General features: G+C 39.1%; 2 protein-coding genes across 3 annotated transcripts in view; one reads left to right on the top strand and one right to left on the bottom strand.

The window, feature by feature from the left end:
- The window catches only part of FAM186A (family with sequence similarity 186 member A), a 100,508-nt gene extending 94,380 nt beyond the window's left edge, over positions 1–6,128 (bottom strand). Inside the window, 3 exon segments of the mRNA XM_060114187.1 lie at positions 2,170–2,257; positions 5,593–5,926; positions 6,071–6,128. Coding sequence (XP_059970170.1) covers positions 2,170–2,257; positions 5,593–5,926; positions 6,071–6,128 — 480 coding nt within the window.
- LARP4 (La ribonucleoprotein 4) overlaps positions 6,004–16,016 on the top strand; it is a 66,160-nt gene continuing 56,147 nt past the window's right edge. For both annotated transcript variants that reach the window (XM_060112465.1, XM_060112464.1), the window contains exon 1: positions 6,004–6,144. In XM_060112465.1, the coding sequence (XP_059968448.1) occupies positions 6,127–6,144 (18 nt within the window). In that variant the 5' untranslated portion in view covers positions 6,004–6,126. The remainder of the gene's footprint in view (positions 6,145–16,016) is intronic.

Here is a 16,016-nt window from a genome sequence, read left to right as displayed (position 1 = left end):
ATAAAAACAAAGATAAACAAATGGGGCCTAATGAAACTTCAAAGCTTTTGCACAGCAAAGGAAACCATAAACAAGACCAAAAGACAACCCTCAGAATGGGAGAAAATATTTGCAAATGAAGCAACTGACAAAGGATTAATCTCCAAAATTTATAAACAGCTCATGCAGCTCAATAGCAAAAAAACAAACTACCCAATCCAAAAATGGGCAGAAGACTTAAATAGGCATTTCTCCAAAGAAGATATACAGACTGCCAACAAACACATGAAAGAATGCTCAACATCATTAATCATTAGAGAAATGCAAATCAAAACTATAATGAGATATCATCTCACACCAGTCAGAATGGCCATCATCAAGAAATCTAGAAACAATAAATGCTGGAGAGGGTGTGGAGAAAAGGGAACACTCTTGCACTGCTGGTGGGAATGTGAATTGGTACAGCCACTATGGAGAACAGTATGGAGGTTCCTTAAAAAACTACAAATAGAACTACCATATGACCCAGCAATCCCACTACTAGGCATATACCCTGAGAAAACCATAATTCAAAAAGAGACATGTACCAAAATGTTCATTGCAGCTCTATTCACAATAGCCCGGAGCTGGAAACAACCTAAGTGTCCATCATCGGATGAATGGATAAAGAAGATGTGGCACATATATACAATGGAATATTACTCAGCCATAAAAAGAAACGAAACTGAGCTATTTGTAATGAGGTGGATAGACCTAGAGTCTGTCATACAGAGTGAAGTAAGTCAGAAAGAGAAAGACACATACTGTATGCTAACACATATATATGGAATTAAAAAAAAATGTCATGAAGAACCTAGGGGTAAAACGGAAATAAAGACACAGACCTACTTGAGAATGGACTTGAGGATATGGGGAGGGGGAAGGGTAAGCTGTGACAAAGCGAGAGAGAGGCATGGACATATATACAGTACCAAACGTAAGGTAGATAGATAGTGGGAAGCAGCCGCAGAGCACAGGGAGATCAGCTCGGTGCTTTGTGACCGCCTGGAGGGGTGGGATGGGGAGGGTGGGAAGGAGGGAGATGCATGAGGGAAGGGATGTGGGAACAGATGTATATGTATGACTGATTCACTTTGTTATAAAGCAGAAACTAAAAAAAAAAAAAAAAAAAAAAAAGAATCTGTCTGCCAATGCAGGGGACGTGGGTTCGAGCCCTGGTCCAGGAAGATCCCACATGCCGCTGAGCTACTAAGCCCATGTGCCACAACTACTGAGCCTGCACTCTAGAGCCTGCGAGCCAGAACTACTGAAGTCTGCACGCCTAGAGCCCATGTTCTGCGACAAGAGAAGCCAGCGCAATGAGAAGCCTGCGCACCTCAATGAAGAGTACGCCCCGCTCGCCGCAACTAGAGAAAGCCGCGTGCAGCGGCAAAGACCCAACGCAGCCAAAAATAAATAAATTTAGAAAAAAGACACTGTGGTATTGGCATTAAGATAGACAAATAAATCAAGAGAACAGACTAGAGACTACATTAACTCACACATATATGATCAACTGCTTTTCAGTAAAGGTGCAAATGCAATTTAATGGAGAAAACGTAGTCTTTTCAACAGAGCTAGAATAATTGTTTAAAAAATATCAATCCATATCTGATATCATATACAAAGATTAAGACAAAAAGGATCATAGACCTAAATGTAAAATCTAAAAGTATAAAACTCCTAGAAGAATACATAAGAGAAAATGTATTGTCTTTGGATTTCTCTTGGCCAATAAACCCCTCTTCCATGAAGTGTTCAGGGGAAAGAAGGAAAAGGAACTAGAACTCAATCACATTTCTTCTTGTTAATAAGTATTTGATAAAAGCTCAGTAGAGAACAAATTAAAACTATTGACTAAAGTTAGATACCAATATTAGCTATAGATTTTAATTTTTCTATCACAATCACTCAATAACACGTGATTTATTTCTTAAAAAGCTTGATTATCTCTGATATGGAAGTGAAAGGAATTAATGTAGAATTGGAGCTTGTTATCCACAGAGTCAGGTGAAATCGTCATTTGAAATCAGTGTGACCTCAAACAGTCAAATGTCATGAAAATAAAGTGAAACCTTAAAAAAAATGTAGCTGGTCATGGAAAGTTTAAAAAGAAAGTTGCAATCTATAAACTTTTCATTTACTACCTACCTCTCTGGCTCGATGGAGCTGTGCTTGCTCAATCCTAGTGATGACATCCTTTACAGTAAATGGGATCTCAAGCTTAGGGTCCTCTGATCTATCATGGACATTTTTGTACATTATGGTGAAATCCAAAGCTTCTTGTTCTCCTTCCTATTCACTGTCTATCTCAGTTGGCATCTGGATAAACGTTTTGGAAGTCGAGTGATTTTCTTCTATTTCTTCGTTTTTCACAGAATATAGGCAAATGCTAATAAAGCCGTCCACAAGAAAGCTAGAAGAGGCTTTTCCTGCTCCCAAAGGTTGTGGTGTACCCTGATACTAGCCGTGGTGTTTCAGTCTGGGTGATGTCGTAATAGACCCATTGTGACGTTATCATTGACTCAAACATTTAAAGAGTGCTTACTATATGCAGAGAATTAAGCATTCTATATGCTGTGATGGTAGCGGGTGAAGGGGGGAGGGAGGGAAGGAAAGAAAAGACAACAGGAACGCTAAAAGAAATAGAAGGTATAGCCCTGCTTTAAATGAGCTTAAAATCTAGGTGTTAGAATTCAAGCTCCAGTGTATCAAATGTAACTTCTGGTTCTTCTCTCCTCCTGAGGTTTTGCTTAAGAATGTTTAAGCTGGTAATGGAATAATTGTGTTACAACTTCCTCAGCTGCCCTTCAACTTTTCCTAGACTTGTAGTAACTTGGAAGGTAGTATTTGGGTGAAGATCACACTCTTTGCACTGCCTAGTGGCTCATTTTTTCAAGAAGCCTGACTGAAGAAGGCTTTGACGTTCTGTAGTTGGCTGAGAACTTGAAGGGAACACTTAGAGGCTGCTTTCTAACTGAAAGAAGAGTACTTTGGGCAGCTCCTCTGATTGTAGGGGAGGTGAAAGGATTTAGGACACTACAGCAATTAAAAGGACAGATGGTTTTGTTGGTTGTGTAGATTATTTTTCAATTTAAAAAAATGTGAAAAGTACAGAAAGTAATATAACAAATAGTCATGTGCCTACCACCCAGAATGAACAGATATTAACATTTTGTCATATTTGCTTCAGATATTTTTAAATAAAAGAAAGCATTAGAGATAAAGTTGAAGTCCCCTTTGGTGTTCTCCCCAGACTCCTTCCTTCTTGTTTTCCCTTTTCAGAGGGCCATAACATGCATGAATTTGATGTATTTATGTCTAGTCTGTGTTTATATAGTTTTACTGCAGGTGTATGTGTTCATAAACTATGTAATATCATTTTGTATCATTTTGTTTTAGATTTTATATAAATTGTGGATGTATAACAATTTCTCTATGAGAACTTCCTATGTTGAGTCCTTATTGTAACTTAGTCCTATGTTGAGTGCTTGTTGTAAACTTGTAAATTTAAACAATTTGTTTCAGTCCTTCAGAGAAAGGGATACAGGGGATCATAATGTAATTGTTTTTTAAAAATATCAATCAATATGTAAGAGCAAGTTAAATATTTTCCCTTCTAAGATCCTGTTGTCTAAATTACTCCCTCCTGTGTTCCCAAATCATTTTGTAAACTTTGTATTATAACACTTATCTCATTGAGTGTAACTATTTATTATTTGTTTCTGTCCACCAGTTGGTGAACCTCTCAAAACCAGATGCGGTACTTTAGGTTTCTTTATCTAACATTTGGCATATTCTTCCTCAGTACCTCCATGGAAACTGTCTAAAATTTGGATATTCATTATAATTTAAAACTCCTTTCCTCGTGGAAAATTTTCTAAGTCCCAGAATACTTTCTTTTATTGTTAGACTGCACCCTCCCCCCCAGTCATAAAATATCACTCCCTCCTTTCCTATAAATCACAATTAAGTCTATTTATTCAAGGAAGTTCATAATATTTTCTGAAAGGACCACGTTTAAGGAGAATTATTTATTTATATAAATGTGAGCTTTCATTAAAATATCCATCATTACCCAGCATTTCTCAACATAATCAATTAATCTATTAAATTACTTTGTTGATAACAATACTATATTGTGAGATCCTTAAATAACTGTTAATTTCTCTTGATTTCTTTATATTGCTTACCCTAGTGGGCATTCACAAAGCAGCCTACCTACTTGTCAACAAAACTAATTTAGTATTATTGTGCTCTCTCTCTCCTTCATATTTTTTATGCAGCATGGAATTCATCAGCAACTGGAAATGAAGGCCTTTTTTTTTTTTGGTACGCGGGCCTCTCACTGCTGTGGCCTCTCCCGTTGTGGAGCACAGGCTCCGTACGCGCAGGCTCAGCGGCCATGGCTCACGGGCCTAGCTGCTCCGCGGCATGTGGGATCTTCCCGGACCAGGGCACGAACCCGTGTCCCCTGCATCAGCAGGCGGACTCTCAACCACTGCGCCACCAGGGAAGCCCAAATGAAGGCTTTTTAAAGCAAATTTGAAAATCTCTTCAATTTGACAAGCATTTGTTGAGATACTACTATGTGGCTACCATTATACTAGACTGTGAAAAATATATGATAGGGACCTGTGAAGAAACTAAAAAAACAACAAAAAAAATTTAAGATAGAATATAATATTCAATTGCTAACAAGGGACATGAAGAAGAGACCTGTGGGGAGCAGAGTCTTTGGGAGAACCTTATGGAGAGAGATTGACTGACAATGAAGGCATTTCAGATAGGCATTCCAATGAGCCATGGCTTTGGAGGTGACTGCAGTGTCTGTATTTCAGGGGAAAAGTAAGGATACTGGTTTAATTGAGATGAGGTAATGTTAAGTTTACTGCGGATCAGAGTAGGAGAGTATGGGACAGAAATATCAGCAATTCGAAGGGGAAATTAATTTGGTATCTAAATGAAAAATGAAGGGATTCATTTGAGGTTAAGGGAGATTACATAGGATCAGAATGGTAAGGTCTTGAAAGCAAATAATAGCAGTTTGGTGAAAATGAAACCTTCAATTTAGGAAGATTTTTTGAAATAATAGAATAGAAAAAATCCATTGGAGCAGATCAAGACATGACTGTTTCAAACGATGAGGGTCAGAGCTGGGATATAGAAGTGGGACTGATAAGGGAGGGATAAATCCTAGTGAGTGTTGCTAAAGATAATAAGGATTTTGGATCATCTAACAGAAAATTATAAAGATAATTTAAAAAATTTTGGGTTGTATTTCATTTGAATTAATGGCAGAACATCAATGAAGAGGCAATCCAGGCTAAGTACTACCAAATAGGATTATATTGAGCAGAGATGTGGGTACCTAATTCAAGGGAACTTGGGGCAAAGTGTGTTCTAGAGAGCTCCTTCAACTGTAAAATAGGGATAATAGTATTATTGCGTCGGATTGTTTAGATTAATTCACGTAAAATACTTAGAATAGTGCCAGGCATGTAGTAGGCCTTTAATGTACAGCAGTTACTGTTAATATGTTTACTATTACTGCTGCTTTTTTCCCTTCTCTACTTTTTCCCTGAGAGCCGCCGCCTTTTCGGCAGGGGTGGTTGTTTTTCAGTACACTTTGCACAAGCTCGGCTTTTTATCAGATCTAGGTCTTGGGCCACGAGAACTGCGGAGTTATTATGGCCATGGTAACTATCCGTTTCGCCAGGGATAAAATGCGCCTGTAAATTTTTACACACTCCCGTGGCACAGAATGGTGCCTTCCTCTTGATCGCTTCCCCCGCTCCCCCGACCCTACCCCGGCCACATGATAGTACAGTCCATACTGCGGCTGGAAAAGGTAGTGCAAAAGTTGAGCGCGCCGAGGATTTTCTCTTCTCCCGGAAGCAATTGTTCTCTAGAGCCGGAAACAGTTGCTGTTTCAAGGGAGGTGGGACTGGGCGGGTCAGGCCGCAGCGGCTGACGGCGGGGGAGGAGCCGGGTCCGCTGCCGGGTGGAGGGGCCAGGCGAGTGTCCTTATCCTAGCTATTGGGGCTCCGGCCTGTAAGCCAGTTGGAGTCGCGTCGGCGAGAACGATTGGGCCGAGCGGGGAAAGTCATGTTGCTCTTCGTGGAGGTGAGTGGACTTGGGATTCTCGTCCTGCTCTGAGGAGAGAAGGAGTGTGAAGGCGCCGGCCGGTCCCAGCGCCATGTGACTTTCCAGGCCGTACACGGCGCGGAACCGGCAGACAGGCTGACACAGCACCTGGGCCGTGCAGGCCCGCGGCTCTGCTTTGCGCGCTCGCAGCACTTTAGGAGGCTGTGAGAGGCGAGCGCCGTGGCGGGGGAGAACCGAAGGTGGAGTATCGAGGCTTCTCTGGTGCGGCAAGAGGATCGGAGGAAGGGGAAAGCGTCCCATATGGACCTTCTAGAGGAGGCGAGCGAGGGGGGGGAGGGGGCGGGGAGGGCGGAGTCTGCGGGGAAAAGGGTAATCAGGTGGGCGCGTTCCGGGGTGAAGCGAGGCCTCGCGCGGCCCTCTGGGAGCAGGCGAGCAACATGTGGGGCTGCGGAGGGAGGAAGGTGAAATTCGGTAGAAGTGTTTGGGAAAGAAAGTTGAAAGCCTCTGTTTAGCAACCCCCACCAAATTTTGTTTGGTCCCCGTCCCTAGGTCTCTGGAACGTTCTGTGGGTGGCAAGCGAGTTACTGTGAACGGAGGAGAAGCCAATAGGGTTTGGCTATATAAAGTTAACTCAGGCAGCCGCTCCGTGGTGAGGGGCTGATTTTATGAACGGATAAGAGCCCTTTACAAGGAAAATTCCAAGAACGAGCGAAACCTAGTTCGGGGAAAGCCGGGATTTTTAAAAAATTGTTATTTAACAATAGAAATACTTTTATTACTTTAACTGGAACATCTGCTGTTGGCCTATTTTAGTTTTAAAACGTAGTGGATACCTGTTTTACACAAATACGAGGTTCAGTTTCTCTTATTTCTGTCTTTCTCTTGTGTGCAGTGAGCATCAGCTGACTGCCTGGCTAATGCTTTGAGTAGATTCCAGATCATATTGTTCTTGCATTGTGAAAACGTCAAACCAGCAAAGCTGCAACTTCGCAGCTTGGCACTTGTTAACTGTGCCCACAAAAAGAATCTTTTCAATGAGGGAAGGAATTTACAGGTTGTATAATGGATCGGGAGCCAGTCTATGGCGGGTTTTTTTCAGACGGAGGGGGGTGGGGGGGAATCTTAATCCATAGTATTCCGGCATAAAGTAGACACATGCTTCTGCCTTTTTTTTTTTTTAATCTAACCGACAATATGTAGCTGATAAATTTGAGATCTTTATATTGGGTTTTAAAGAGACAGCTACTTTTTAGAGTATTCCAACCTTGGTAGTAAAGATTCCAAGTAAATCATGAAAAGATTTAAAATTATTGAATCCATTCTGTTGATCGTTTTTTATCCTCGTTGTTTTCCTTGGGCAGAATAACAAATCATATCTGATTTTAAGCAGTGCCAGTTTGTGTTAGGAATGTTATGCCAAGCAAATACTGCAGGTTTTAAGTGTGTATGTGTTTTGCCGGGCAAAGGACTGTGAAGTTGTAGTTATATACACATGAATTCCAGAATAAACTTTTGAGGTCCAAATTGATTGCTTTGGCTTTGTTAAAATGTGAACTTTAATAATAACTCCATTTATTGACCGTTTAAGCTAGATCCTCTCGTTTCTAAAACAACCTTGCAGTGTTCTATAGATGAGAAAACTGAGGTGGAGAGTTTAACTTAGTAAGACTAAAGTAGTGGAACTGGGATTTAGATACAGGTCATTCTGAAGCCAAATCATAGCTCTCACTAAAATGTTACATATAGTTAATACTTCCATTAATCATTTTCTTTGTAAATCAGTACGTGGTTTTAAATTTTTCACATACAATGAGTTTTACTGAAAATTAACAATGACATTAAATATTTGGGTCTAATTATGTGGTATTAAAATCAATAAAATATAACATACTGGTCTTTTGGCATTTTGTTAACTAATATTCAATCCTTGTAACCTCATGATGTAGGAATTATTCTAAATGAGGGAAGCAAAGCTCAGAAGTTTGATGTCTAAGGTCATTCAGGTGTAAATAATGTGGGGACTAAAGTCTGAAGTCTGGCTTCTAGAACATAAGTCACTGACTCCAAAACTTATTTTTGCACTTACTTTCCAATAAGCCAGGGGTTCTTAATCTGGGTCCCTAGATGGAATTGAGGAAGTCCGTGAACTTGGTTGAGGAAAAAAAAAATTGCGTGTTTATTTTCACTAGCTTCTAATTGAAATCTAGAATTGAAGAGAATTAAAAATTCTTGACATTTCAATGGATGCAACAAGAGAAGTGTTTTCATATCATATTACAGTTTTTGCAGATATCTTGAAATGTTGCTTACGCGCATTGCTCCTTATTATTATATGTAAAAAAAGTCTTGTTCAATGCACTTGTAAAGAAACATTTATTACTAAATTAGAAATTTAAAAATACTTTTATAACTATACGATAACTGGTTTTTTGTAGTCCTGTGTATTTCATATACTTAAAAACATTCTGAGAAGAGATTCGTAGGTTAATTGGACTAATGAAGAGGTCCATGGCATGAGGGAGGTTAATAACCACTTTACTACCAACTAAGTTGCTTTGGTAGGACTTCTCTAATCTGGGATTGATGAGTCCTCTGCAGCTGTGTTCAGAATCTTCTATTTGTGTGCATTTTTCTGGAGAGACCCCAGCTTAACTAGTTTATAACTGGAATCAGTGGGATAGGTAATAGTAATGATAATAATATAATAATAGTTGTGTTCTCATGAATTGTGCTCACTGTTGATATGTCAGGCCTGTTAAGTCTTTTTGCATGTATACATTTATATACATCAACTCAAACCTATCTATGAGGTAAGTAGCATTATTATCGCCATTTTAGAGATAAAGAAACTAAGGCAGAGAAAATATAAGAAACTTGCCCAAGATCATACAGCTAGTGAATATTGAAGGTGGAATTAGAACTCTAAATTGTAGTATACTGCAATAGAAATCTATAGGCAGACAAGGAATCCTATTTTATGTAATACTTAGATGTAACTTTTTAAAAACTTGGTCTTGCAGACAAAGGGCTATACTGACTTCAGTAGTTTTATTGTTTTTATCTCACCTCTGTTCTGAAGGAGACACATACGGTGTCTGTCTCTCTGGGAAGAGGTAAAAACGTTTGGATGATATACCAAATTGTCAAACATGTTCCAACATAAATTCAGTTACAAAAAATTCTGAAAGTTTGAAACAGCAATTTGCTGTGTTCTTCTGGCTGCTAGCGAGTTATTTAAGTTTTTGAGCACCAAGGAGGCAGTTTGCAATCTTTTTGTGTTTTTATGGTTTGCCAGTATTTTATTCATTTTTCAGATCATTTTCCCCCTCCAGTATTTCCAGCTAAATATGTCTGCTCTAGTTGTTTGGCAATGTTTTAATTGGATTTCTGTCTCTATTTGAGTTTTTCCCTAAAAATGAATACTTATAACCACTTATTTAGGTAGCAGTGACTTTTATGCACCCTAGGATGCATACTGTCACATAATTAAAAAAATTTTTTTTTAATTATGGTAAAAGACACATAACAAAATGTATCATCTTAACCATTTTTAATGTACAGTTCAGTGGTATTAAGTACATTTACATTGTTGTGCAACCATTGCCACCATCCATCTCCAGAAGCTTCATCTTGCAAAACTGAAGCTCTGTACACAGTAAACAGTAAATCCCTCTTCCCCCAGATCTTACACAATTTTAAAAGTAATTTATCTGACTTCTAAAGTTTTCTGCTTTTTTAGGTGATAACGTTTTAAATTTTAGGTTAGCTTTAGAATCTGAAATAAGTGGGATATTTACCTAGATAATTTTTCATTAATTTTATATTTCAGTAATCATGGGAAGTTTTGTGCCTTTTACCTCAAGTACAGTACTCAGTTTTTTCCCATTAGCTTAAATAATTGCATATTTATAAAAAGTTATTAGATATGACTTAGTTGAAATGATTTTTCAAAAATGACTGAAAAGAAGAAAGTGCCTTAACGAATTGTGAAATTATTGCCAAGAAGAATTATAAATAAGTGAATAGCTGAGTGATTTTTGAACAGTTTGATTTTGGAATATTTATTGGAGCTGGATACAGAATTTTAAAATGAATAAACATTTTCAAAGAAATATTTTCAAATATAATGGGCTGAAAATGAAGTAGAAATTATTTTCGAAGTGTGAAAAGTAGAATAAAATGCTCAGAAGTGAATATAAAGATGTAAAAGTACCTCATGGTGCTTCAAATTACAGTATGTGAAAAACCAGTAACTAGAAATATTGATATTCAACTATTTTCTATCAATTTGAGTTTGTTCAGGCTGTCTGTCAGCTCCATATTACTTCTCAGCTAATGGAAGTGATCGTTAGTACTAGACATGAACATTTGAAATCTGTAATTTTGGTATCTCCCTAGGAGCTTAAAAAAATATTTAGACCCTGTAGGTAGAGATGGGGTCCGTGTCTATATTGAAGAGGAGTGGAAAGTAGAGGAAGTTAGGAAACGAATGCAGCTATCATTGTGAAGTCTTAAAATTTTTTTTTGAACTTCCACTTCGAATATCCTTAGGTGAAAATGGAAAGTGACTCTTTAGCTCTGATAGTGCTTGTAGGATTTTAATTTATTGTTCCTATAGTCTGTGTTTTGCTTAAGTTGTGTTTTCTTTAAAGTTTAATTCTTGAGGGAGGCTTCCAGTCTTGAAAACATTGTAAACTTTTGTGTTTTGCACTATGATTTTCTGTAAGGGTTTTGGAATCCTGGGTTCAAATGTTAGCTATGACCTGAGGCAAGTGACAACTTTCTGAGAGTGTAGGTTGTGTTCATGGTGGGTTTTTTTGTTTTCTTTTTTGTTTTGTTTGGCTGTGTTGGGTCTTTGTTGCTGCACGTGGGCTTTCTCTAGTGGCGGCCAGCCAGGGCTACTCTTCGTTGCAGTGCGCGGGCTTCTCATTGCAGTGGCTTCTCTAGTTGTGGAGCACGGGCTCTAGGTGCGTGGGCTTCAGTAGTTGTGGCTCACGGGCTCTGGAGCACAGGCTCAGTAGTTGCGGCGCATGGGCTTAGTTGCTCCACGGCATGTGGGATCTTCCCGGGCTAGAGATCGAACCCGTGTCCCCTGCATTGGCAGGCGGATTCTCAACCACTGCACCACCAGGGAAGCCCTGTGTTCATGGTGCTTATGTATTAAGCCTTGTTTGTAATACAGTCTAGGTAAAGCCTTGACAGACACTATCATTTGATCATCACAGCAAGTATTTCTGGGAAAGTTATTAAAACTACATGATAGTAGCACTATTAATTGCAAAAGCTACTGTGAGATAGCGCTGATTTAAGAAACGTATAACTTTGAGTTTGAATCCCAGCATTGTTATTGATTTGCTCTAAACCAAACAGGTTAATTACCTTACTTTAAATTTTTTATAGTTTGAGTATATTATCAATTGGGCAAATAAAACTTTTTTTTTTTTTTTGCGGTGTGCGGGCCTCTCACTGTTGTGGCCTCTCCCGCCGCGGAGCACAGGCTCCGGACGCGCAGGCCCAGCGACCATGGCCCACAGTCCAAGCCGCTCCGCGGCATGTGGGATCCTCCCAGACTGGGGCACGAACCCGCGTCCCCTGCATCGGCAGGCGGACTCTCAACCACTGCGCCACCAGGGAACCCCCCAAATAAAACTTTTAAAATGAGAATGAAGCTTGCAGACTGTTAAAATACAGACTCATTTATATGCAAGATTTAAAGAAATACAAATGATAAAGTGCAAATCGGCACTTTATATTTGCTCTTGTGGAAAAAATATTTTTTCAAATGTATAAGTGTAAGTAAATGTAAGGAAAAGAAACTTGAATATCACATACTCATGTTTCCTCTCGTCTATTGCCTTGTCTGGACATTTGAACCAATCTTTAGTTGAGAAAATATCTCTGTATTTATAAACGACTGGCTCTAAATTAAAGACAGAGGAGTACTTTAGATGAATATTACTAGGAGTATGGTATGAACATAGGCATAGAGCCAAGGATGAGGAATTAAGTTTTGTTTGATTTATATATTATTGAGGGCATTTTCTCTGTCAGGGCAGAAAAGTCAGGAGTAATCCAGGGTTTGTATAGTGCATAGTTGGCCAGTATTTCATACCACTAGGTAGTGCAAACTACAAAATGGTAGAGTGACCATACCTCCCATTTTGTCCTGGACAGTCATAGTGTACACCTGTTTTCTGGAACAGATGTCGCACCCCATTTTATTCTCAAAAATGTCCTGGTTTGTATGATAATTTTTCAGAGGAGATCAGAGATTTACTGTGTGCTTGTTGGCTGGTTGTTGTTTTTCCATATCATTAACAAGGGAAGATAGTGTACTAAATTGGTACTAAAGTATTTGTTGTTGAATTGGCTATGGGAAATGTAAATTTATAGGATTTACAAAGATTTGCAGTTGAGCAAGCCAAGGGAAATAGTGTTATTCTATCGTTTTGAGTTGGAGGAAGGAAAAAAATAGGAGAGCAGTGATGGAGTAATAATAAGATACATGTATATGAAAGGTTGCCTAAAAGAATGGTTAAGAACATGGACTCTGGGGCCAGGCTGCCTGCTCAGGTTAGGCAACTTTCTAGTTGTATGACCTTGGGCAAGTTGTTTAACTTGTGTTTCTCAGTTTCCTTATCTGTAAATTGAGGATAATACTAATATATGAGATATTATAATTATTATCTATGTCAAAGGGTTGTTAAGAGGATTGACAGTCAATGTAAAGCGCTTAGTGTCTGGTACATAATAAACATAAGTGAGTTGCTGCTTTCACATATACTAATGAAAGATCTCATTTCAGTTTTCGTAACAAACGATTTGCTGACTTGGCTATACACACTAGGAATTAAAAGGTGCCCTTTTTTGAAAAGGATTATTTTGATATTTAGTACTGATATTTGAGGTTTGAGGTTTTTTGAGTTCATTTGTATAGTTAGCTATTGGCTTTATCAGATGACCAATTTGAAGTAAAATGACTTGGTATTTTGAGAACTATTTAAATGCTAAATATCTATTAATTGGGTTCTTAGTCTTTAACAATAAGGTGATCATGAATCTCATATGTAGAACTTTTTAGGAAGAAGTCTAATTTTGATTATATCTTCAGATCAATCCATGACTCCCCCAAAGGTGGTGGTTGTTGTTTTTTTGACTGCGTTGGGTCTTCATTGCGTTCGGGCTTTCTCTAGTTGCGGTGAGTGGGGGCTTCTCTTCATTGCGGTGCACAGGCTTCTCATTGCGGTGGCTTCTCCTTGTGGAGCACGGGCTCTAGGTGCACAGGCTTCAGTAGTTGTGGCGCACGGGCTTAGTTGCTCCACAGCATGTGGTATCTTCCCGGACCAGGACTCGAACCTGTGTCCCCTGTATTGGCAGGTGGAGTCTTAACTACAGTGCCACCAGGGAAGCCCTCCCCCAGAGTTTTAAGCACTCATCATCTGTCATCTGACTGAGGAAGTGGGTATTTGGGGAACTTGTCTTTTCCTCTGATATTAGAGGATCAGCAGTAATAGTTTTATTGATGAATAAACTGAAGATTTCCTTCCGGGTGTGGAGTAAGTGAATCCTGATTTTTGACAATTTGGCAAATGACTTAGGTTGGTCCAGTTACCTTGCTATTCAAAATGTGAGCCTCAGTATCTTCTTTACCCAGGGCTTGTTAGAATACAAACTTTCTAGCCCTATTCCTGAACTGCTGAATCAGGATCTGCATTTTATCAAGATTCCTAGATGATTCTTATGCACAGTAAAGTTTAAGAAACTGTCATATAGCATATAAATTTTATTATTGGTCTCCTGTATGCTAGTTACTGTTCAAGGTGCTAGAGAAGAGTAAACCGTAGACAAGGTCACTGCCATTGTGGAGCTTGCAGACAAAATAATTCAGGTTAGGATAAGTGCTTTGTAATAGGGGGTAAATTTTATTGCACAAATTACCATGGATCTTACCTTTTTTTTTTTTTTCCCCTAGCTGAAAATTAGCTGTACCATGGCCCTAAGATAGAAATCATTGCAGAGCTGAATTGACTTCTGCCCTGGGTACTCTAGTTCTTATCTGGTGTCTATTTTCTATATCCATTTCTTCTGTATTGTTAGACACTCTAGATGGAACTGGGGCCAGGGACTGTTTTACAGACTTGGTGAGGAGATTTGTAATATTCCTTAAATAGTATGTAACTTGTTGTCTTAAAAGTTTTCTCTAGGGCTTCCCTGGTGGCGCAGTGGTTGAGAGTCCGCCTGCCGATGCAGGGGACACGGGTTCGTGCCCCGGTCCGGGAAGATCCCACATGGCGCTGAGCGGCTGGGCCCGTGAGCCATGGCCGATAGGCCTGCGCGTCCGGAGCCTGTGCTCCGCAACGGGAGAGGCCGCAACAGTGAGAGGCCCGCGTACCACACCAATAAAAAATAAAAAAATAAAAAGTTTTCTCAAAGACAACTGTAGTATAGTGGCAGACTCTGCAGAGTGCCTAGGTTCAAATTCTGGCTCTGTCTTTATTAGCTCTGCAGCCTTGGGCAGATTACCTTTAGGTAAAGTAAGGTTTTCCTTATCTACAAAATGTGGATGATAGAATTTAAATGTAGTTGTTATGAAGATGAATTAAGTGTTCCATAAATGTTAGTTATCCTTCTTTGTCAGAATGGGTGAAAAATTCCCATTTTTCATTTTTACTTTCTATAAAATGCCCCTAAGCATCTTCTGGTAGGACTCTGAAGTTTCATGCTGGATGAAATGACAGGTGTTTATTTTTTTGGGGGGGTGAGGGGCGGCTGTGCCTTGCAGCTTGTGGGATCTTAGTTCCCTGACCAGGGATTGAACCTGTGCCCCTTGCAGTGGAAGTGCGGAGTCATAACTGCTGGACCGCCGGGGAATTCCACCCACTTTTTTTTTAAAGTACTTGTGGTGGTGTCCTCTCAGTATTGGAGATGTAAAAATTAAACCTGGATGATTGATCTGCCATGAGGCAAATAAGTTTAATCAATTTCTATACTTTATTTCTGTTTTTCAGCATTTGTAGGGTTAAGTGGCATGGGATTTCTGTTTCTGATAGTAAATAGGTAAGTAAAACAAACAGTTATATATGACCAAAGAGATGGTTTTGCCATATTTATGGTGACTTTTTCCTAACTCTTGGTTCTGTTACCTTAAAACTGCTCTCTTATGACCAGAAGATATCATTTTGCCAAGAAATTTATGTTTCTGCTTTTTCCTTTCATTTGTATCTTTCCCCAGATAGGAACTGGAATAAAGTGGGTCAGTCATAAGGACTGCTTTTGGCTTATTCGATAATGGCATATATTGCCTAGAGATAGAGGTGTTGATCTGTTAGTTTTACGGACTGACAGTTTGAATATTTTTGTGGTGATTTGAGAGTATCTTTGTGCTTACATACTGCATATGTGTATGTTGGCAGATACTTTCAGCATGCACTTGGACAATTTACATCCTTTAATAGATGTTTTATATAACTGTAGCCTCAAGGACTTACTTCTAGTTCTGTGGGAGAGATAAGGATTTTTTTTTAATGAGATAAGGATTTTTATGGGCTTCTTTATTAAACTTAGTCAAAAGATGAGTCAAACATGGTTATCTAGAATTTAAATGAAAAATTAAGTCTTTGTTCTCATTAAACTGACTTGTCAGATTCATTATTGTGTCATTTTAAAGATTATTTGTTATACGAAAACATCAACGTTTTAATTTTTTTTTCAATTAAAAAATTTATTTATTTATTTATTTTGGATGTGCCGGGTCTTTGTTGCAGCACTCAGGATCTTTAGTTGTGGCATGTGTGCGTGACCTAGTTCCCTGACCAGGGATCGAACCCAGGCCCCCTGCATTGGAAGTTCGGAGTCTTACCCACTGGACTACCAGGAAGTCCCCACATCAA

The sequence above is a fragment of the Mesoplodon densirostris genome, chromosome 11, assembly GCF_025265405.1.
Source record: "Mesoplodon densirostris isolate mMesDen1 chromosome 11, mMesDen1 primary haplotype, whole genome shotgun sequence".
Taxonomy (NCBI): Eukaryota; Metazoa; Chordata; class Mammalia; order Artiodactyla; family Ziphiidae; genus Mesoplodon; species Mesoplodon densirostris.
The sequence above is the reverse complement of the archived record's forward strand: the minus strand, read 5'-3'. Positions and strand labels throughout refer to the sequence as shown.